The sequence below is a fragment of the Wolffia australiana genome, chromosome 11, assembly GCF_029677425.1.
Source record: "Wolffia australiana isolate 7733 chromosome 11, ASM2967742v1".
Classification (NCBI taxonomy): domain Eukaryota; kingdom Viridiplantae; phylum Streptophyta; class Magnoliopsida; order Alismatales; family Araceae; genus Wolffia; species Wolffia australiana.
In genome coordinates, this window is record NC_135845.1 from 8,052,501 (window position 1) to 8,077,500 (window position 25,000).

The 25,000-nt window shown below is 42.1% G+C and overlaps 1 protein-coding gene across 1 annotated transcript; it reads right to left on the reverse strand.

Moving 5' to 3' along the window:
- Positions 1 to 22,549: 22,549 nt before the first annotated feature.
- On the reverse strand, positions 22,550 to 23,430 carry LOC144709767 (uncharacterized). The gene has a single exon (XM_078583406.1). It carries the CDS (start codon positions 23,406 to 23,408, stop codon positions 22,989 to 22,991), a length of 420 nt encoding a protein of 139 aa, XP_078439532.1. The 5' UTR covers positions 23,409 to 23,430; the 3' UTR covers positions 22,550 to 22,988.
- Positions 23,431 to 25,000: the final 1,570 nt, after the last annotated feature.

Here is a 25,000-nt window from a genome sequence, read left to right on the forward strand (position 1 = left end):
AGCTATTTGGTTGGTTTATTGTGTTTTGAACAGTCTTCCTCATTGGTTTTTTAGCTTAGGGTGGAGAATCCACCAAGCTATTGGGCATGGCTTCTTTATCCAAATACATTAAGAACAACATTTTGGACTTCCAAAAACAATATTGTCAATCAATTCCTAAACGAAAAAACATGGCTCTTATATATAACTGTTGGGTGTTGAAGTCTAATCAATTCACAATGGATTAAAACGGATGAAACGAATTGAAATGGATTAAACCTAAATCATAAGATTATCTTATTACTTTGGGCGAAACAGATTACACTTGCACTGGGTTGATTGGACGAGTCTCTTCAAGCTATCAAAATGTATGGCATCTCAATATATACACTTGATCTTCAAAGCGTTATTTCTCATCATTGTTCCCTCAATTTAGACCCTACATGATATGCTCACCTTCAAATCTCAATAGAAGGCAGACCTTTGAGAGAGGAAGGGAAGATGGGAGTACCCAAGTCGGGCTTGCATGGGCACCCTAAAATGGATACCTTCCCCTATTTATAGTCTACGGACACTTTTAATACGAGTGGCTATAATCATACTACATTCACCCACGTCAAAAATCTAGTTAATGCTTATAACGTTCCCATAAAATTTATTGGTCAACCTTTTAGTTAACTATATATGTAGATTAATTTATACATGATCAATTCAACTTAATTTGATAAGTTGAGCCGTCAGCCCATTGGTGTAGCGCTACACCTTATAAGATATCAAGGAATATGATAACTCCCTCACATATTTATTACTGTAGTTCGTTCATGTGTACATGTAATTATTCATCCACATGAGACCCCTGAATAACTTGGGGTATGGTTAATCGTCAAACCCTAATCAGGCATTCTGGCATCTTCTATGTTGGGATATAGAGATGAACCAACTTGTATCAATGATCTTGAAGTGGGTGAGGGTAAAATAATAGAGACGTGTTTAAAATTATCCATGTATATTTTATTTAAGATAGATGCAATATATTTGGACTGTGTTTAATTTTTTCTGTCCGATGGGGTGTGGTATCAATAAAAAATGTAAATGTTAATCATAAGGTTCTCATTTAACTAATGAGTTATTATTTGAATGCCCCTTGGGTTTGAGCTTATGTTGGGTGTCTCATCAATAGAATATGCTTCATGCTTGTCATTGTCTCATTGATTTTTTTCTTACTTTCATTTCTTCCTCCCACGTAATGACTCATTACTAAAAACACTAGAAGTGATCAAATTCTACCAAGACGATTGAAGAATGAAGGTCACAGAAGATGTCAAACCAACGACAGGTCTTATGTAAATGTCAATGTATTTCTTTAAACATGATGTCGATGTATTTTTTTACAGTTTTCCCTCTACCGTACAAAAGCTAAAGCAGAAATGAAGAGGATCCAGCCACAATCAACCAACTAAAGCACATCTGACCATCGTTTCCTTTTCTGAAGGGAGAAGTTATTTTACCAGAACTTGTACAATAAGGTTATATTTGTATCTATCACAACGAAAGCACATCTATCGATATATCTCCCTCTCTCTCTATATAAATATCTATCTCTCTCCCTCTCTCCCTATCTTTCTATCTCTACCTCTCTTTCTATCTCTTAAAACAACTTGAGAAGAAATGAAGGATAGAGAAAAAGAGAGAGCGAAGAAGGATAAGTAGTATAGAGAGAGGAGAAGAGTGTTGGCACAGATGACTAAGGAGTAGACAGAGGTGCTCGTTTATATTATTTGTTTTTCCACACTCTAGTCCCTTACATTCATCTGGTATTCATAGCCATTATCTATGGTCTGATATGCATTGATCATAGATGTTGTAGCGTCTTAGTGTGGCATCATCGAGACCGTTAGATTTAGGCAAGGATTCCATTTGATTCGTGACATCCACAGTCATTTAAGGGGTCATGTGGCCGGTGATGAGTGGTTGAGAGTTATCTTGAGGCTGATTGATGGAGATTAGAGATGATGTAGCTGAGGAACCGAGTAGACTACTTTTACACAAACAACCCCTTCAAGATCATCAGTGGCGGCAACAATGTTGAACTCTTCGAAGTTCAGAGAAGTAGGGCTTTGGAAGAGACTGCATAAGAATGTCAGCGAGCTGGTCATCTGTCCCAATCAAACAGATACCGAGAGCCTTGGAAGCAACCGGTTCATGGACAAAATGAAAGTCATTATCGATGTGTTTCATGCGCACATGGAAGACTGGATTGGCAGCCCAATGGGTTGTCCTGAGATTGTCACACCAAAGAGTGGGTGGTGAGGAGAAGGGAATTTGAGGTTCTTTTAGTAGAGATTTGATCCTGAGGACTTTGGAGGCAACATTATCAAGAGACTTATACTCAGCTTCAGTGTTAGAGCAAGCAACATTAGGTTGCTTCATGGAACTACTGGAAATCAGATTGCATCCAATGTACACAAGAGATCACTGGTAGAGTGATGAGAATGTAGGAGTAGTTGAACAACAAGAAAGTAGTGATCTAGGCCAAGGTTTTTGATACCAAATTGAGCATGAAGAAGATGAAGAAGGGTTATAAGGTCACATAGAGATGGATTAATTATTTAGATGTCATCAACATACAATGGCAAACTTTGGGGCTTTTAGTAAAGGTTTTGCTTTTGGAACTATGAAAATGAAGATTGGATAGACAAGAAATGAGTTTGTGGAACTAAGCTCGAGAAGTTTGTGATAACCCATTAAGTGATTTCTTCAAGCGGCAAAGATTATCAGGAAACTAGGAACTCTTGAAACCGGGAGGCTGTTTGGTGGTGACAACGTCAACGCACCAACTACGGACGCGCTGCCAACGTCATCTGAGACGCCTCGCATCCAGACTCGTCATCAACATCAACTGAAGAACCGCCAGGATGACGACCAAGGCAACGCACCGGCATCAGTCACATCTCTACCTACACACGCCCCATCATGCATCATGACACGTCGTCAATGACAAATCCAGAACTGCCCTTTGACGTGACACGATTACACGTCGTCCACTTTTATTTTATGTCATTTCTTGTATTTTCTATTTCCTCCAAGGCCTATATGTAGGCCAATGTTGCAAGAAACATTTGGTGAATTTATTTTCAACAATTGAAGTTCTCTTCTTGGAGGATTTTCCCTAGCCCTTTCCCTCCTTGGAGTGTCGCTGCCGCCGTCACCAAAGGATCCCCTTGTTCATTGCCCTAGGTTCCTACATCCACACCGGTCGCCCACGCAGGCCGCTATGCCAGCTGCCTGCACAGGCACTGCCTATGCAGGCCGCCACGCCGGTCGCCCGCACAGGCACCGCCCACGCAGGCCGCCACGCCGCCCTCCCGCACAGGCACCGCCCGCGCAGACAGTCATGCCGACCACCCACATAGGCACCGCCCACGCAGGCCGCCACGCCGTCCACCCACATAAGCACTGCCCGCGCAGGACGTCACACCGGTCGCCCGCACATGCAATGCCCGCACAGGCCGCCATGATGGCCGCGCGCACTGGCACCATCCACGCCCCCCGACGCCCTCGCAGCTACTTGCCGCGGCGCAAACTGTTTAGGTTTTGGGGTGCTTCCCCGAACCCTGCAAGGGGGCGAATCCCTCCTTGACCCCGTGCCAACTGACCATGTAGTTGGATCAGCAACATCCTGTCAAAGCGCATGTCAATCGTCCAGCCAACGACGCATCGAGAATTCCCCGTAACCTCACCACGCATCATCTGGTGCTGAGGTATTCCTAAACTCTTTGGTGTCCCGTGTTCTTCGTCCAATATTCCTTGAGAGTTCATCCACCGCCGTCGGATTTGCTTTGGATTTTGGATTTTCAAACAACTAGTGATTAGGTTTTTGAATCTTCAAGCAAACGAAAATTTGAGTTTATTGATTTTGGTGCTTAGCACTGCCGCGGTGGTTGAAGACAGTTCTCCCGCCCTCGACGAGGAAAGGGGCTGCACGACCACTATTTCATCAGATTTAAATCTTCAAAATATGCCGTGTGGTTTGTGGTCTAATTTATCTATTCCATTCCTAAATCAACCCAGTACCTAGCACCCGTCTTGCCTTTTCTCCCTGTCACGTCTAGTCACCCTGCATTTGTCTCATCTAGTTGTCCTGCATCACTGTTCCATGAAGATGGTCTCATAGAGGTCACCTTGGAGAAAGGCATTTGAGACATCTAATTGATGGATGTGCCATTTGTTTCTGACTATGATAGAGAGAAGGTGGATGGTGATATGCTTGACAACGGGGCTGGAGGTTTTGTGAAAGTCAAAGCCCTCTTGTTGGTTTTATCACTCAGCAATTTCTTGGTATCTCTTAATAGGAAGATATTTAAGTTGTTAGACCAATTTTCAGCCAATTACACGATAGTTGGGATGGATTGGAACCAATGTCTAAGTGTTTATGGTCATTAGATCTTGAAATTCAGTGGCAGTGGCTTGCATCCAGTATGGATTATTGGAAGCGAGAGTGAAGGATGTTGGATCAACGGTTAGGAGTAGCGTGGAGTTCACGCATGGAGGTGGAGGATGTTTAAGAGGATAAATTTTAGGTGTTTGCCAAGCAGATGAGTGACGGAAGTTGAGGAGCAAGCAGGAGTCCTTCCTACTTGGAAATGGTACAAAGAGCTTTAGTTTTAAGAGAGTACCGAGGTTAAGGATGGTTTAAGAGGTTAAGATTCAGACAGATGGACAGAGTCGCAAGTGGAGGAGACACTGTTGAGATTGAAGGCTCCAGCCAAAGGGAGTCTCCTTGAGAGGGAACTGAGAGAGGTGTTTACATAGAATGAAGGAGAAGGAGCAAAACAGAAATGACTGTGGCTTACGGTTCTGCGACCAGTCTGATACCTTTTAACAAGTCAAATTGTAGAGTCATTACGTGAAACAAACGCTATGAAAAAGAAAAAGATAAAAATAGGCTTTCTCGAATCTTCCCAAGCAATCAACTCTAACAGAGATAAGGGACAGTTGTATTTACTGGATTAACAGACTCAGGGTAGGATATAATCAGCTGGAAGAGTCGTAATGGATTAGATGGGTGAGACAAAGCAGTTGTTGGTGGATTAGTAATTAATCCCAGTATTCTTGGGAGATCACTGATGATGGTTTGATGAGAAAAGGGAAATTTTAGTTTATCAAAGATAACATGCCGAGAGATGAAAATTTTGCCTGATCAAAGAGGAAGACAGCGATAGTGCAGATGCAGTGAGCTGTATTCCAAGAAGACACCATTCAGACCGACCATCAAGTTTATATTTTGGATTTGGTCTTAAATATGGACAGCAAACGCAACCAAAATTTTTAAAAAGGTTGTAGTAAGGTGGAGATTTAGATAAAACTTCATACAATTGATAAGTAGAGCTATACTGGTTACAGCTTCATCCCATAATTTATTGTGCCTGTCTTCTTGATGATTGAGTGCTAATGATATTTCAATGAGATGTCTATGTTTCCAGTTGGCGGTGTCATTTTTGTTTAGGTGTGTGAGGGCAGGAAATACAATGAATGATGCCATGCACTTTAAAAAATAGATGGATAGTTTGATAATCCCAATCAGATTGTAAATATTTAATTTTAGTGGATAAAATATTTCCTACCCATTTTTATAATTTTAGGAAAAGAGGAAGGAAATCACTTTTACATTTTAGTGGGTAAACCTAAGTGAATTTTCTAAAATCATCAACAAAGATCACATAATAAGTAAAACTTGATGATTTCAAGTGGGTGTTGTGATCGATTAGATGTAGGTGAGAACACAAGTTTATGAGATTTTATAATACAGCAGGCATCACAAAAAAAATGAGGGGATGACCAAACTTCTTAAATAAATGATGGACGATGGTGTGGATGTTCATCTTCCATATCTTAATTAAGCTGGGCATGATACACTTCAGTTGAGGTGTATCTTCAAGCCATGCTTTGGGCTTCCATGAGGATGGTGAAAGGAAATAGGGGTTGCCCTTAATGGACCCTCTAAGAAGGATCCGGTTGGCTCTATTGTCCTTCGCAAGGAAAGATGAAACATGGAACTCAATATAATCATTGTTATATGAGGTTAATTTATGGACACATAACAGGTTTATAGTGAGTTGAGGAACATGCAAAATATCATTTATATAGATATGTCTATCAGAAGTTGGAATTTGAGTAGATGCTATTGAGACAATGTTCAAACCTGAGCCATTTCCAGCTTGTAGTTGGTTGTTGGCTTGGTAGTTAGTGAAGGAATGGATCATAATTTGATCTGTGGTGACATGGTATGAAGAAAAACTATCTGGATATAATAATTAACCTGCAGGAATGTGAGTCAACCAGATATGCACAAGGTAGCGCTCATGATAAGTATGGCACTCTCTAGCTTGATGGCCAAACTAAGAGAAGATTTTGCAATGTTGTTAAAATTGGTTCGTTTGGCCTTGTCCTTGTCCACAATTTTAGTAAGAGTCATGTTGGTAATTTCCTTCGCTGCATGGAGTAAAGGGGCTCTGCACTGCTTTAGGATAATGAATGTCAGTTGGCTGGAAATCGGTGTTGTTATCTAGCAACAGTTGCCTTGTCCATTGATGGCCTTTGGGCGTACCTGCTAAGTTGGAACCATGTGATGTAAGATATTTAATGATATCCTCAACTTGAAGATTTTTGTTGTTAGCATTTATGTTAACAGTGATTTGGGTGTTCTGGTTCCAACACCCCTTAGGAATATAAAGATCAATGAGACCTCATTGACTGGTCGGTGGACCAATTCAAGTGACTTTGCAAACAAGCAAAAGTTGCCTATATATTCATCAGTGGATAGGGTACCTTTACTCATATTGTGGACTTCCGCTTGAGAAATTACTCTCCTACACAATGGATACAAGAGAATTGATTACATATGGTTGAATGGAGAAATCCTAGCACCTGTTGGTCCACTTTCCACCAGATTTTGTAAGTTACGTGATAAGCTCAAAAGTTGTGTTATAATTCCTTGTGGGTGTTTATGAGATTATTCAATAAATATATAAAAATGTAGTTACTTAATAATTTTATCTAGTGATATGGATTGTCTCCACAGGGAATGGTGATTAGGGATTTAATATTCTTAAAATTCTGATCATTGTGGTGAGATGAGATACATATAAAATATGGAGCTGAATGAGGAGAAAATACAGGCGAGATAATGATAACTAGTACTATAATCAAGATGATTATAATGGCTAGTAGATAGTAAATATTATGATTTGAGAAGATCAAGTGAGTGTGAGAATGAAGCGAAAATAACACAAAGGATGACATGAGGAAGGTGAAGAGCAAGTTGTATCAGGTAAATGATGAGAAAGGATGGTTACCTGAAAGTTGTAAGATGTGATTAGAGAATGTACAGATGGATAAGATACATATAAAATATGGATAAGATATGATAATGGATAAGATACGAGAATATACAGATACACTGGGATAATTACCATATATCCTTACATTCTGCAAGGATCAAGGTGATTTTCAAGTTCCCGACTTCTTTGTTGCATGTTCCCAGACACCCACGACACGAAGAATAGGCTTGATTGATCTCAAAGAATCATTATCTTTTCCATCATCCCACAAGATTAGGAATAAATTTTGAGGATATTTGACATGTAAAGAGGGGGTGAAGACAAAACATCACTAAAATTTTCAGCTCAATCAGACCTCTGGATCATTAGACATCTAGCTTTGAAGTTGGAGCAATTGTAGACATCCAATTTTCTCTCTCCTCGTCACTGGCATTGACGCTTTCTCATTCAATGTTAGCAGTTGAGATGTCCAATCATCGTCAATTTAGTGATTGGCATGATTGCCTCGTCTCTCGCGATCTCACGCTCGGAGAATGACAAAGGTCACTTAGACAAGAAAATGACAAAAAATGATATTTAGTCTTTTATTTAAGCCCTGTGATGCCACATCATAATAATATTTTGTGTATAATTTTCTAACGAATGGCATGCTGATGAGTTTCATTTAATGCAACAAAGTGGAAGATTCCTAGATGACTGCCTGACATGGAGTGCGTTTTTGCCTGCCACCTCAGGATCTAATCCTTTTTTAATCAATCGTGGTGGTACACGTGTTCGCCATGTTTACCACCCCCCACTTTATTTTTAAATTTTATTTCTGACTTTTTATTATTTTTTCCTCCATCTACAAATCACATTTATTATGATTTAATTCCCACCTTTTATTGGTCCACGTTGCCCCTGAAAATAAAGAATTTGAAATTTTCAGTTATTGATTGGCTCATTATGGCATCATGATTTGCAATGCCATCATTGCACATTTTGGCAACGATTAGCTCAGATAATCATTTTGACTGCTTTTCACCGGTCGCCATTCGATTTAATCGAATGGAGTCACATGACGGGGCCCATTTTTATGGCAAAAAACATTAATAAATCATTATAAAATATTTATTAAGTAAAAAATATAATGTATATTGACTTAGATAATCCATAGCTCCAATAATATAAGGTCAAAAAAATTGTAAAATTTATTCAGAGTTAGATACTTAATTTCATTAAGAATATGAAGTTGAAAAATCCTTTAAAATACCATTGAATCCATAAAAATAGAATATCACACTAACAAAAGATTTTCTCTTTTTAAGCTTTATAACATGCATGTATAGTTATTTTAATGCATAAACATCGTCCATTTAATGCATAAATAACTCAATTATTTGTGTGTTATCTCTGGCTTCTCCACGATGTTCCCATTTTGATTTGCAATGGACAATGGTGGGGGAATATTTTAAATATATGTCATCAGATCATACCCATTGAGGAGTGGGAGGATCAAGCCCTTTCATGATGGATAGTTTGCATTTTAAGCTCTAGGGATATTGTAGATATTACTAGGATTGCCATTGGGATATTATAGTGTACATGATGAATTGGATAACTTGGGTTGCATTTACGGTGGAATAAGAGGCTTAACTCCTTCAGTCCTGCTGATCGCTGGCCCTGATACCATGGACGAACATGAGAAGAGATTAAGGATAGAGAATAGAGAGATTGCGGAGTACTAGTATAGAGGAGAATAGGAATGGTCCTTTCGTGACAGTGATTGCAAATTGTGTGATTGTGTAGTGTGGTGAGAATTTAGTACCGCACTTCGCACAACATACCCGGGAACCACATCTTCACACCTACGTGCTGTGTGAATGTGAAAAAATGTGCAATTTTTAAGTGAAGTCTCTCGACAAGTCGACATTCCGCATTCATCATTCGCCATTCATCCTGGGATTTTGACGTTTGGCGACCAAAGTTTGGGGTTCGGTTCTGATTGGAATCAAAATTTGGCATTCTAGTGGGAATCGACATTAGGCATTCTAGTGGGAATAGACATTAGGCATTCTAGTGGGAATCTACATTTGGCATTCGGCATTCAGCCTATATTTTCAACAGTCAGCATTTGGTTCCCTTTCGACATTCGGCATTCAGCCTGCGATCTCCGCATAAAATTTCTTCTTCATGTTCCCTTTTTATTCTTTTTTGTTCTTCACTGCAATTAAATTATTCTTATTGTTCTTCTTATTTTTTTATTTCTTGGCTTTGATGGGATACCACTTCGTTCATGAATCCTGTCTTAATTTTTTTGTTTTAATGACTTCGTTCATGAATCCCCTCTTAGATTTGTTTTTTCCGGTTTTCCTGTTTTTTTTGCTTCTTTACTTCATTGAATTTTTTTTCAAATTGTTCTTGCTACTTAATTTTCTCTGATTGGTCACCTCTAGCTAAATTTTTTTGCTGACACCACTTTGTTTATGAAAATAGTCGGATATAATTTCTTCTTCAGGTTCCTCTATTATTCGGATCGTTTTTGCATCCGCACTTAAATTAATTTTTCAAATTGTTCTTGCTGTTGTTTTTTTCCCCAATGTTCATGAAATGTTTTTCCTTTATTCTTCACCAGAATCTTTTTGGACCTAGCATAATAATACTATGGATTGCATGAATGTGTCATAATACTTTGGTCGAGCTTTAATCCGAGCAACACAGTTGGCCAAAAGAAAACACACCGATAAGTAACCTTCATTGCATTTTATGTTTGAAATCACACAACTGGTCTTCAGAAAACTTGGTAGAAAGGCTAGCACATTTAGGGCTCAAACGTGTTTCCCACTTCAATTTTTCGAATATAGTTATTGCATTAGGTCCCCTTTGAGCACTAACTTTATAGAGTCAGCAGTAATCAAAGTCCCAACCAGGGGGAAAAACACTAAGCCAAGATAACGTTCTCCACTAATTTTAAATTTGTAGAGCAGTATCAAACAGAGAATTAATGAAGATTTGATCCCAGAAATGCGCCACATATTGATCTCACTACTGTTCTTATAATTATACGCGTATCTTTTGTGTGTTCTAGATCCAGGAACTTCCTCATCATCAGACCCCCATGCCTCCTTATGTGGCCCTCCGGACATCTCAAAATCATATGTGAACTCTTTGAGCTGCCTATGTGAACTCTACTCCTTGTCTTTGGTGATCTAGAACCAATACATGGCTGTCTCTTCTCACTCCAAAAGAGTGTTTTCTCTCTCTGGAGGGGCCATCTCGGCACCCTCTCCTCCCCTCACCACTTTATGCTTGGTTGGCTCTAAGAAATAATCTTCTGGAAAATTGGCATCCAAGGAGCTCATCGTCCAAATCCAGGTTCCTCTTTGAGCTACCTGAATTCTTAGAGCTCTGAGAGAGAAGAGACAGCCAAGGAGGATTGGCTATCACACTTAAAAAGGGAGAGTATATTTGGATGTAAGAGGGTAAAAATGAAATTAATTTTTCAAATTTTTAGATTTCAAGAGTTAGTGTAGATATCAAATAAAGTTGGGCAAAAATTGAGCAATAGGTTAAACACAGATTGGGCTGAACCTGTCTAGTTAAACATCTCTCTCTACTGTTGTTTCATATTTATCCTTATCTTGTCGTTCTAGTTATTCAATCCCTCATTCAACACTTTATCATGCTATCTCTATCTGTGCTCAACCTGTTCCACCGAATGCACCTTGGTCGACCAAATTTAACCCTCTCTAATTTAATTATGCTTCTTCTGAATTTCCCAGGATTTAGGGCATAGGTTTATGCTAGTCTGACTTTCAGAATTTAGTTTTCTGTTCACCATCCCCATTATGCTCATCTTGTGATGTTGCAAATTTAGTTTTCTGTTCACCATCCCCATTTCTTTTCACAATTCCCATTATGATCTTGTGATGTCGTGAATTTATATTTCCTTTCACCATCCCCTTTATGATCTTGTGAATTAATTGTATCACCTATCTTGTCACCCAATTTTATACTGTCAAATGAAACTTTGTTTGATGGAACTTGGTACATCTTTGCATGTTCCAAATTCTGTAGAAATGTCCGCAAAAGGTGAATCATATCACAGTAGCACAAACACCAAACAGAAAAAGAGTCGCGTTAATGCAAGTGATGCACTAAGGCACTACACAGATTTGTGCATAAAGAAACTCAAATGCAACATGTGTGGTGTCATTGTAGACCGTAACAAGTATAAAAGTAGGATTTCATTGTAGAGATATATGGAAAAGTTCCACCGCAAAATGTTTCTTAATCTGAATGTGAATTCGACTTGAGTTTCAAAAGAAAGGTCAGTAGCAGACTTGTTTGATTCAACAGATAGTACGAAACAATATTACACCGGTCATACAATGGAGAAGAACAAAGAAGAGCTGGTGCGCTTCATATGTATTTCTGATTCGCCATGGGTTATTGTTAGGAAGAAGAACTTCATACGACTTCTTCATTACATTGCACAAGAAGAAATATCAGTCCCATCAGTTTGTGTTATCAAGGCAAAAGCATTTTTTCTCTACGAAGATATGAAGAGGAGCATTTAAAGAAAATTGGACAATGTTGCATGAGTGTCATTAACACATGACGCATGGACTTCAAAAAACAACATTAAACTCTTAGGTGTGAGTATGCATTGGGTGGACTTTGAGTGGAAAATGTTGCATGAGTGTGATTAACACTTGACGCATGGACTTCAAAAAACAACATTAAACTCTTATGTGTGACTATGCATTGGGTGGACTTTGAGTGGAAGTTGTGCGAGCGTGTTCTAGGCATACCCATATTGAAGGGGTCCCCCACTAGTGAAAACATGAGTGCACGCATCCTTGAAATCTAAGAGGATTTTGACTTGAAGTCAAAGGTAAGGATTACTTCATTAAATAGGGTATCGCTGATTGTTTTTCTGTTCCTTTTATGCATGACGCAATTTTATGCAGGTGTGCGCAGCACCACAGACAATGCATCGATTAATAGAAACATGATGAGTATTTTGGACGAGCAACTGAAGTTAGTGAACCCTCAATTTACTGCAAACAGACACATGCTTCGCATTGCGCATGAGATAAACCTTGTAGCTAGGCCGGGATGAGCTCCCAACGTGTGATAGAGGCATTGTCAGAGACACTCATCATAGACGAGGATGATATAGTTGGGGTGAATGATACATAACAAAACACACCTGAAACATTCAATACATCTGCATTGGGTGATGTCGTACTTCGTCTCCGAGAGATAGTCAGTGGAATATGTGGTACAATACAATGTGAAGAAGGCTATGTAGCATTATGCAAAAAGTTCCCGTGGACTGACCAACAAGATGGAATTCTACGTCCTCCATGGTAGTAGCTATAGTCGAGGAAAGGGATGTTCTAGATATCATTGTGTTGATCATTTTAAAAAGACAAGTGTTATTTGATGAGGAATGGGCAATGATTAAGGAGTTTGCTGGTATATTACAACCCCTTCAAATGGCTACTTCCATCGCATGCCAATCAAAGGCGCCAACATCAAATGATGCCATTACTATCATCAAAGCAGTAACAAGACACTTGGATGGTGTCATGAGTAGCATCAGAGAGGGAAGGATGTTTTGAGTCAACAATGTTATATCCATAGGACAGCAGACATCAGTCTACAAGGCTTGTGAGGCGATTAAGACCAAGATCAACAAATATGCATCAATCCTCACTATCAACCAGGGCTTCACCATTAATGTCCTAGTCGATCCCTCTAGTAAGAAATGGTTACTTTCTCACGACCACCGAGACGAAATAATAGTGTATGTGAAAAACTTATTATATACCCTCAAGGTCACTAATGATGCAAGCATAGATCGTTCAGCTTCTTTTGGATGTTTTTGACTGGCATGGACATCTACAACTTTCTTCAATGAAGCACTAGATGAGTTATTACCAGACAGCGAGCAGCCACCAACCATGAATCCAAGGCACGAGCTCAATGTGTACATGAGCGCACCTCCTATCAAGGGGACAGAACCATTGCATTGGTGGAAAGCAACAAGAGAACAAACATATCCAAGGTTGGCAATGGTTGCAAAGGAATTCCTATCAGTCTCCCCGACGAGTGCACCCTCTGAAAGATTCTTCTCTGATGGTCATGTCATCATCAACTACAAGTGATCCAGGTTAACAGTAGAGAGCATCAAATATACTAATGACACTCAAGTGCTTGTGGCGAGCGGATGATGATGTCAACTGTGTTACGAATCAAAAAAATGAAGATAATGATGAAAACCTGACTGTTGATTAAGTTCACTTCATAATGCTTCAACTTGTTGAACCATTGATACATTTATTTGGATATTGGAACTAGTTGTGGCATTGAATATTTCATTTTACTTCCAGTAAATAATAACACATGTATTGATGTCAATTACTTAAATTACAAGGACTACCTATAGTTTTTAGTTGTGAAAGTCCCATCCTCTGTCAAGCTATTAATCCTTTCGATTTTTTTACTAGTTGTTTTCTTTTGTTTATTATTCAGTTTTTTTCTCTGTTTTTTTTATGTTATCAAGGAACATGATTTGTTTAGCATGTGCATCAGGACTAATAAATTGAGTTTTCAGACTCTCCTTTCATTAAGAAAAATTTCCATTAGCCATTAATAAAGTATGTTTGCCCATAACACCAGCATAGTATGATGAATCATGAGTATGTGATTTGGAGAGGACGTTCAAATGATTTTTTTTCCATAAAAAATATGATGAAAAAAATTCATAGGATCAGGATAACGAGAACCTATTGAATTTCTTCCTCCTAATACTGCGTACTTTTTAGAAATGATTTCTTCCTTGTTAAAAAATTCAATTGGATCTTCACTTAGGGTGTGTGTTGTAGGGTTTCCTAAAAAATTCCGTGTGTGATGGAGGGGAACATGACACTTATCTATGATGTTTCCATCAAATTTTGAGATTTTAATGACTGAAGAATAATGACACCTACCGTCTTGGAGAATTCATAACCAACGTAATATCTTCCTTGTTATGGAGATTCCCATAAATCAAACGTCATGGAGGGTGTACGTTGATGAAAGTTCTAACAAGGTATTAACCATCAACAGGTGTAGCAAAAGCTGTAGGTTTGTTGATTTCTCAAGGACTACAAAACTTGAGATGAGATCTGAAGTAATCGTCTGTTTTACGACTCAGACATGATATTCATGTGTCTCCTTGTCACTTTTGTGTCATCTTTTCAAACTATCTGTCTGGCAAAGAAGTTCTTAAGTGTAGATTGAGTAGTGAAGAGTAATAAGATAGGTTCTTCAGGTGTTCATGCATGTGCCTTTAGACTTGGCATATGAGAAGGGAAGAAACATAAGAAAACATGGAAGGAATCAGCACAAACTATTACTAAATTTTTATGGGTATTAATTTTTATGTGAATTTGTACAATGTGCGGTGCAAATTACCGCACAAATTTGCAATGCACATGGCACAAGGGCTTTTGTGCGAGCAAAAATTTTCATGACTTGTGTGAAAATTTGCCCCACATTGCAAAACCATCCTTAGATGAGAAGAGTGGTGGTACAGGAGACTTCACAGAAGACAGAGATGCTTGTTGATATTCCTTGTTTTTTCATTCTCTATGATGGTGCACACTACCACGCACTATCACCGGACATGACACCACTACCGCACGAGCCATCCTGTGTCATGACACGTTGCCAACGTCAAGCTCTTAACTGGGATCCGACCATCATTTAAAATTAGATAGTGCCAACGTCATGGCACCACTACAGTTATCTTATGTTTTCTCTTTCCTCTAAGGCCTATACATAGGCCAATGCTGTAATGGACAACTTGGTGATTTTCTTTTTGAATCGAAGTTTTCTTCTTCTAAGAGAATTTTTTCCTAGCCTCCAACCACCGCCGCCGCCTCTTACCGTCGCTACCGTCGTTGAGAGGAAGCCTCCCTACCAACTTCGTCACTCACACGTCGTCGTCGTCTCCACTTGCGCATAGCATCTCCCTCGCCATCGCGCACATCACCGCCCGCCTAGAGCGCGCATGGCCGCCTGCTCTCGCCGCACGCACAGCCATGTGTGCCCACCGCGCACATGGCCGCTTGCACCGGCCGCACACACGGTCGCTTGCACCCGCCCGCGCGCACGACCACCGCGTGCGTAGCCTCTTGCTTGCGCTTCCACCGAGTGCAACCACCACCCGCACGGTACCTTGCGCGCAACCGCTGCCTGTGCCCCATTCTGCACCAACGTGCTTCAGACCATTCATCCTGGATCAACACGATTGGATCCACGACACCCTGTCGAAGTGCACGTCATTGACCCCACCAACAACACGTCAAGAATTACTTGTCGTCTCTTCCCACTACTCTTGTGCCAAAGGTCCATTCTTTCCCCTTTGGTGTCGATGTTTCTGGTCCAGTGTTTCTCATCTATTTTTCCACTGCCGTCGGTCTTAGTTGAATAGGTTTGAATCTTCTCGTGATCGACCATTCGAGATATTGGATTTGGAGCTTTGTTTTCACTACGGTGGTTGTAAGACAGTCCTCCCGCTTTCGACCGAGGAAAGGGGCTGCACCATCAACATTTTCACCAAATTTAAATTTTCGAAATCAATCATGTTGATTTGTGGTCTGTTTTATCCATCCCTAGTTGAATTAGCCTATTGTACCCGTGTCAGTCCTCGTCATCCTACATTGCTCTAGTCCCTTACATTCGTCCAGTATTTCTAGGACACGTTATGGTCCTTATCAATAATCGGACCCAGGTTTATTGTAGCTAGGTAAGGACATGCTCTGACCAAAGTTTGGTCAGATCAAACCGGACCTTCGATCATCTTTTTTAGGGCTGACCGAATCTTCCTGTCTAGGTCTGGTTAGCACGTCAAACCGGACTAAAGACCATTTCTCTCCCTCTCTCTCACCCTCTCTCCTGCCCTCACTCTCTTCCTCTCACCCTCTCTCACTCTCTTCCTCTTCCCCTCTTTTTCTCTCTCCCTCTCTCACTCTCTTCCTCTTTCCTTCTCTTTCTCTCTCCCTCTCTCTTTCTCACCCTGCCTCACTATCTTCCTCTTTCCCTCTCGTCCTCTCTCTCACCCTCTCTCACTCTATTCCTCTTTCCCTCTCGTTCTCTCCCCCTCGTTCTCTCGTCCTCCCTCCCTCTCTCCTCCTCTCTCCCTCGCACCCGCTCGTTCTCTCTCCCTCTCTCCCACTCTTTCTCTCCCCTTCTCTCTCCCTCTAATCCGTTCTCACTCTCCCTCCCTCCTCTTTCCCTCTCCCCCCCTCTCACTCTCTCACTCTCATTTTCTTTTTATCAATCTCTCTCTACCTCTCACCCGCTCTCCCTCTCCTCCTCTCTCTCAAGGCCCTCTCTCTCTCTCGCCCTCTCTCCTTATCTCTCTAACCCTCTCACTTTCTCTTCCACTCCTCTCTCCCTCTCTATCTCTCTCATCTTCATGTTCTCCATCCCTCTCTCTGTCACCCTCTCTTGCTTTCACTCTCCCTCTCTCTTCCTCTCATTCTCTCTCTCACTCTTTGATAAGCCAAAAATAGGGGTAAATTATGCAATTTTATAATCCCTTGTCGTTGTTAATTTTATCTTATACAATAAAATTTATAAAACCTTCACTTAAGATGTACAATGATAAGTAGAGGCATCTTTGATGTCGGACGTTGTCGGGGACGTCGTCCGGTCGGCACCGAGTATGATGTCTCGGTACCAATAAATGATGATGGTATTGAACGTCGACGTTGTCGTCGTCCGACGGATCAAAGACCTAAATGGGTGGTGTAAGTACGATGCAAGGTGAGTGTCCTATGTGTTGTACGTGCAGGCTCCGACTCGAGGGAGGCGCCGAGCTCCTAGCTTGGACGGGATCGCCAAAGACGACGATGATGGCCTCTCAAACCTCATCGGAGTGACGAAGTCGACTACGACCGAACAGAATCAATCCGTAGGGCTCGCACGTAACGGTCGTACTCGTCTGTTCTGATAATACGCTTAAAATGTCGTAGTTTTCTCTTAATTTATCTCTCTCACCTACCTACCCCGAGCGCGGTGGAGTCAAGACGCAAATACTGCACGGAGTAATTAAACGAGCGGCTGGAGAGGATGGTGTACTTCGTCGGTGCGTAGCTCGTCGTGCAGGGCTTCATCGACGGTTGCGGCGGTTAGAGCAGGTGTGGCAAAAAGGCGCCGAAGAGATCACGGTGTTCGACAGACGAAGCAATGCTGGAGCTATATGCAAAAGGTGGGAGGAGAGGAGACGAGGAGCTACCCACGATGGTGACGCAGCTTGAGCAACCCTACTAGTCTGGCCCGGCAAGCATAGAATGGTTGATCCGGACGGGTCGTCAACAGGTGTGAGCAGTAACAATCATTCTCCCGCAGGTGGTAGTCCCGATAGTGTAGATGAACCATTAGCGCATCTAGCCGTCACGAAACAGCAGCTCGCAATTCTCAACCCCCGGTCAACAATTCACAATCAGGTTGGTTTTCTGATCAATCAGAATTAGAACAGGTCCAAATCCCCAATTGGGCGATCTTTCAACCAGCAGAGTTCCCCACAAACTGATAAGTTGGCCGCAGGAAAATCATAGACTAGAAGAACACACGACCAGGTGAAAGACCCTGTCAATTGGATCACCGTTGGAGTCCTCGTCCGAAGTAAATTTCGATCAGGCCTGCACTCTGACCAGGTGAATTTCCAGTCCGGTGGGTCCCAAACAGGCAAATTACTGATTATGTTGAGCTCTGGTCAAGGAAATTCGCAACAGGTGGTTCCTGATCAACGAGTTCTCGGTCACGGTGACTGGCCAAATCTCCAAGCGATGGGAGCACGGGGACGACCTGGATTCCTGGAGCACAGAATCTGGGAGTTCTTCCCTTGGGTATAGACCAGTGCAGCAATCCGATTAGGACTTCAGCTCGTCGGTAAATCGTAACTTGGGGGCGGCGAGCCCTCCCATTGACTAGCGGAAGACTGGTCGAATGGCCAAAAGGGCGACGGCGGGACAAACTTTGATACCCGACAGAAAGAACCCGGGTAGGCAGGGGGGGGGGGGCGTGGTGATTGAAGAGGAGAAGTGGCGGAGGGTCAGCAGACTCCCCTCTTTTCTTCCTTGCTTCCTTCCAGCAAATTCCCTTCCCGACGCTCTCTGCAATCTCCTCTCTTCCCCCCTTTTCTTTATCTTCTCTCTATGGAGGGGTTGAGACCAAGAAATTGACAAACTGAATTCTTCTTACTTCCTGGTCTGAGTTTCTAGGGCGCCCTCTCTTCCCTTATAAAGGGGGAAGAGATGGGCCCTTACATGGGCCAAAAAGAGAAGTCCATTAGGGGAGCCCTTATAAATGGGCTCCCCCATCACAACAAAGAAAGAAACATCCCCCATCAAGGGGGAAAATTAAGGAGATAGGTAAAGAAGAGAGAGAGACATAGGGGAAAGGGTCAAAGAAGGACCCCTCCTTGACGGCAAAAATGGCAGACGGATGAAACGTGTCGCGAACGCGACAAAATGCGATGATGCGAAAGGGGAAAATGCAGAAACAAGAATGAGAGAGAGACGAAAAACAGAAATGATACTCGAGCATCTTCACCCGGTCTTCAACGTCCAGGGCGCGTGGTGCAGGTGACGTCGTTGACGATCCTTGATGGTGTGTGCCATCAATCTTCCAATGAAAGCTAGTAAGGTAATTCAATTGATGATCTACTAGAATAATCTGACCCTAATTAGAGTTAATTTAGTCTTCAATGAAGATCAAATCACCCTAACTAGAGGAATAATTTAGAAAGTAAGGTACAAGAGATAGGAAGAATAGAAGAAATAGGGAGCTCTAAATTGAATTCTTTGATCCAATTAAAAGGAGTCAAGTAGAGGGATTAAGAAGGAAATTTGATTTGGTTTTAGTTTGTTTTGGGAATTTGGTAATTTAAAATGTACTAACTATTAGATCATACATGGAAATTCAATATCTTCTATAAATTAAACCTTCTTTTTTTGTAAATTTTTTATGGTGCACTTGGAATAGCTAAGTAAATCTCACAATCTCTCCTCTCAATCCCATTAAGGGCTTGTACATTTCGCTCAAGCCTAGCAATTTAGAAGTTCAGACCAAGATTGACAAGAATGAAGAAGAAATTCACTAAGAAATCATCCAAATTACTCTAAAAATTCAAATACAAGAAAGAAAAAAGTACCTAACAGGGTTGATCCAGGATGAAGCTCCTCTCTGTCTTGCAGCTGTGAAAGAACAACATCCAGAATGACCTCCTCCTCTCAAAATTTGGCTTTTATACTTAGGTTACATGGTAGTAATTAATTTTTATCCATCAATCTAGGCTTGATCTGAATGATCCAACTATAGAGATAGAAAGAGGATGTTAAGACGAGCAAATCCATGAAAAATCACCTTGATCGGACTTTCGGATCAAAAGTTATTAATAAATGAATTTTGACGAATCATACCCGTTGGATCAATATTCATTTATTTTATTATTATTTTTTCTTTACACGCAATGATGTGTCGATGGCAGATTGGCTGGAGAAATTTTACTCATTTTTTGGGTTGATTCTCTGAGCACCACGTACCCCCTAGCGGCAATAAAAATAAAGGAAGAACAATATCAAAAAAACTTCAAAGTGCATATAAAACGTACTCACCTGTGCATATTTCATAACTCGCCCAATCAGCAAGAGCCACGTCACCGCCCACGCATGCGCTTTGTATGGGCCACGCGGGGGGTGAACTTACCGCCCCGAGGAATATTCCTCGAGCGCTGTTGGATTCTCATGCGACGACCGAGATTCCGCCATGTGGGTAACCTGAAAATACCTTTGGCATTTTACAGTTAGGTCCTTTCTAAAAGTATTGTGCGCCATTTGACGCCGTCCAAAAGTATTTGCGTATAGGCCCTTTTACGTTCTCTCTCCTCCATTTTTTCTAAAACCATAAAAAATATTGAATAATTGCAATAAAACCCTGTACTTATTTAATCATATCTTTACGCCTGCAGACACGACCAAGAGCTGTTTTTAAGGGCATAATTTACAAAAGAATGTTAAGAAAACCCCTCTAAGTTTAGAAATTTCTTTAAAACTCATATTTCCTTAAAATATTATTTTCCTAGTTAAAAATTCATTTCTTCCTCGAATAAATTCTCAAAAATTCCAATAAAATTTCAGAAAATTCTAAAAAAACTCAGTAATTCGTCCCCACATTAATTAACATCAAAATTAATGTTTAAACCTGCCATTTTCATTTAAAATGAATCATTCCAAGCTTAAATAAATTAAATTAAATATATAAATTAACAGAAAATTAGGGAAAAATAAAAATTCACTTGGAAAAATTAATTAACATGTAATATATGATATCAACTCTATTTTAAACTATTTAAATTCACAAAACTGTGATAGTTTCTTGAAATAAATAGTGAACTTGGGGTGTTATCACTCTTCTCTTTCACTCTCCCTCTCTCGTTCTCCCTCACACACTCTCTCCCTCTCGCCTGCGCCCTCTCCATCTCTCCCTCTCACTTCCCCTCTCCATCTCTCCCCCTCTCTAACTCTCTTCGTCTCTCCCTCTTTTACTCTCTTTCTTACCATCTCCCTCTGTCACTCTCTATCTCGCACACACTCTCTCTCAGTCTCGCCCTCTCCCTCTCACCGTCTAACTCTCTTCCCCTAGTATTCTCTGTGTTGCATTATCTCAGTCTCACTCTCTCCCTCTCTCATTCTCACACTCTAATTATATTCCTCTCTTTCTCTCTCCCTCACTCACTACCTCGTTCTCACACTCTTTCACTCTTTAATTATAATTCCATCTTTCACTGTTTAATTATATTCTTCTATTATCCAACACTGCTTCAGCTCTGGAGGCAGCACTAGATGCAGTGAGACGGCCAAGTTAACATGGACTTTCACATTGACTAGTCAACATGACCGACCAAAGACCAAACCAGACCGAGACAGGACAGAACTTCAGGTCTAGGTTTAGGTTTTTGGCAAAACCGGACAGATCGAACTGTGTCCTTCCCTAATTGTGTCTTGGTGTCATCGATACCGTTACATTTAAATGAGGACTCCTTTTGATTCACGACATCCAGCGCCAATTTTGGGATTACATAATTGGTGATGAGTTGTTGAGAGTTATTTTGAGGCTGATTGGTGGAGATCAGAGATGATATGGCTGAGGAACCAAGTGGACTGCTTTTACGACCACCCCCCTCCATCTATCCATCTGTCCCTCTCTTTCTATCAATATCTCTCTGTGTCTATCTCAATTGCTCACTCCCTCACTCTATATCTCTCTCCTCGTCTCTATATCCTCCTCTCTCGATGTCTCTCTCTTTCTCTCTCCTTCTATCTCTAGCTCTTCATCTGGGCCTGGGACGACTGTTGGTCTGTTACCCATTCACATCGTGCCGATCACCTAACTACTCTCGTAAAGGCTTACCCCATGTATGATATTGTCTTAAATGACGTCAATGATGGAGAAATTATGATACAGAAAGATAGTTTGAGAGAGAGAGAGAGAGAGAGAGAGAGAGAGAGAGAGAGAGAGAGAGAGAGAGTCAGATAGAGCTCTTTATCACACCAATCAGCCAGTAATTTTTTCTGGATTTATAAACCTGTTTGTTTCCAAAGAAAAAAAAACGTAGGAAAAAAATCGGTTTCTACCTCTTTCTTGCTCTTTATCTCTACGTCTCTCTATCTATATATATATCTTTTCCTCTCTATCTCACGCCAATTTCTCTTTCTCCTTGTCTCTCTTTCTATCTCTATCTCTTTCTAACTTCTGTTTCTCTGTCTCTCTTTCTAAATCTATCTCACGTCAACTTCTCTTTCTCTCTTCTCTCTTTCTTTCTCTATCTCTTGCTCACTTCCCTTTCTCGCTAATTATTGGGTTCTTATTCTTTCCTCTAGGCCTGGGAACAACAGTCACCCATGCCCTTCGTGCCGATCACCAAACTTACTACTCTCATAAACGCAAATCCCATGGATGATATCGTTCTAAATGACATCCGCTATGGAGAAATTAAGATACAAATGGAAATCTTAATAGAGTGAAGATAAATCTTACGAGGGAAGTGTGCCGTAGCTGTTGAGAGATCGATCCCACACTTGAAATTTATCGTTGGGTTGGAGTGAGAGAGAGAGGGATAGAGATTCAGATAGAGCTCTTTATCACACCAATTTAGCCTACTATTGTTTCAGGATTTCGAAACCCACTTGTTTACAAAGAAAGAAAAACAGAAGAGACACGCAAAATGCTCTAATAAACAGATGAAAACATGGAGCAATCCCATCACTAAGCTTATCAGATAAACAAGAACAAAGAGATACCTATAAACCGGGTTGATAGATATCCCAGATGCATAACAAAGAGACATCGGACCTTCATAGAAGAGAGATAAAGAAATTTAAACAGAGAGAGATGGATATATGGATAGATAGATAAATGGGTAAATTCAAAAGCATTAGCTAGAATGAGAGAGAATCTCAAAGGGAGATAGTAGAAAGAGAGATGGATGGATGGATAGATGGTTAGATAGAGAGATGGACAGATGGGTAGATAGAGAGATGGACAGATGGATAGATGGGTAGATAGAGAGATGGATGGATGGATGGATGGATGGAAAGATGGGTAGATAGAGATATGGCTAGCAGATCAGGTGGGTTGAGGGAGGAGGAAGGCTGAGGAAGGGAATGTACGGAAGAGGCCTGCAGGGGTCTTGAAGGAGATCTTGGAAGGGTCAGCGGGGTCAACAGTGATGTCAGCAACGGTGATCCACAAGAGAAGCTCCTTGGACTTGATGCCAGTCAACTGTCTTATCCTCCCCTTCTCCACAAACCCAGACACCTCCTGAGAGTAAGCCACCACTTTGCCAATTGCCTTGAAGGTGTGTTTCGTCTCCCTCTTCTGCCTCAGCCACACGTACCCCGTCCCCGGCACGTACCCAAACTCTTCAATTTCCTCGAGAGGCAGCAGCCCGTCGGGCAGCCCCATCTCCTTCAGCAACGCCACCGATCTATCCCTGCAAGCCACATTACCCGTGGCCACTTCGGCGCCGACTCGGGATACCTCCATGAGCACTTTACTTGAGTGTCCTCCTCTTTCTTCTCTTTATAAAGCGTGAATTTCCCGGCCCAGGGGGTGCATTTATGACGGTGGGGAGGGATGCCGGCCGGGCCGGGCCGGGTACAGAGAACGAGGAGGGTAGGGGTAGGCTTAGGGTGGGACCACGGGGCCTCTACTAAGTCAACGTTGACCATGCCGTTGACCTAGGTGGGCCCAGGAGCTTCTTGATGGCGACGCTGTGGAAGACTGGGGGGAAGAGCTTCTGGAAGGGCTACGCGTACGCATCTCGGCCGTCCACGCTGTAGACCGTTTGCACATCCAACGGCGGAGATGTTCAGAGGCAACATCATGGCGCAGGTGGGCGAGGCGGCGAAGGTGACCGCGTAGGCGGCACCGCCTTTAAGCGCTTGGCGGTGGTCCTGCGTCGTTCCACAGCCTCACGAGATTTGTTTTAGAGCGCTACCAATCAATGAAAGACTCTCTCTCTCTCCCTGTCTTCGTCTCTCTCTCGCTCTCTCTCTGTCTCCGCCTCCCTATCTCGCTCGCTCTCTCTCTCTGTCTGACTTCGTCTCTCTCTCTCTCGCGCTCTCTCGCTCTCTGCCTCCGTCTCTCTCTCTCGCTTTCTCTCTGTTTCCGTCTCGCTCTCTCTCGCTCTCTCGCTCTCTCTGTCTCCGTCTCTCTCTCTCAGTCTCTCGCTTTCTCTCTGTTTCCGTCTCTCGCTCTCTCGCTCTCTCGCTTTCTCTGTCTCCGTCTCTCTCTCTCTCGGTCTCTCTCTCTCCCTCTCTCGCTTTCTCTCTGTTTCCGTCTCTCTCTCTCTCGCTCTCTCGCTCTCTCTCTCTGTCTCCGTCTCTCTCTCTCTCTCTGTCTCCTCTCTCTCGGTCTCTCTCTCCCTCTGTGTCTCCGTCTCTCTCTCTCTGTGTCTGTCTCTCTCTGTCTCCGCACTCTCTCTCTCTTGGTCCCTCTCTCTCTCTCTGTTTCTGTCTCTCTCTCTCTCTCTCTCTGTCACCGTCTCTCTCTCTCTCTCGGTCTCTCTCTCCCTGCCTCCGTCTCTCGCTCTCTCTCTCTCTGTCTCCGCTCTCTCTCTCTCTGTTTCTGTCTCTCTCTCTCTCTGTGTCACCGTCTCTCTCTCTCTCTCTCTGTCTCTCTCTCCCTGCCTCCGTCTCTCTCTCTCTCTCTGTCTCCGCTCTCTCTCTCTTGGTCCCTCTCTCTCTCTCTGTTTCTGTCTCTCTCTCTCTGTGTCACCGTCTCTCTCTCTCTCTCTCGGTCTCTCTCTCCCTGCCTCCGTCTCTCTCTCTCTCTCTCTCTCTCTCTGTCTCCTTCTCTCTTTCTCTGTGTCTCTGTCTCTCTCTCGCTCTCTCTCTCTCTGTGTGTCTCCGTCTCTCTCTCTCTCGGTCTCTCTCTTTCTCTGTGTCTCTGTCTCTCTCTCGCTCTCTCTCTCTGTGTGTCTCCGTCTCTCTCTCTCTCGGTCTCTCTCTTTCTCTGTGTCTCTGTCTCTCTCTCTCTCTCCCTCTCTCTCCCTCTCTCTTCCCCCTCTCTCTCTCGCTCACTCTCTATCTCTGGCTCTCTCTCCCTCTCTCTCTCTTTATCTGTCTTTCTCTCTC

Bases quoted from the DNA above. Each gene is read 5' to 3' on its own strand.
- LOC144709767 (XM_078583406.1), bottom strand. From the start codon at position 23,408: ATGGAGGTATCCCGAGTCGGCGCCGAAGTGGCCACGGGTAATGTGGCT.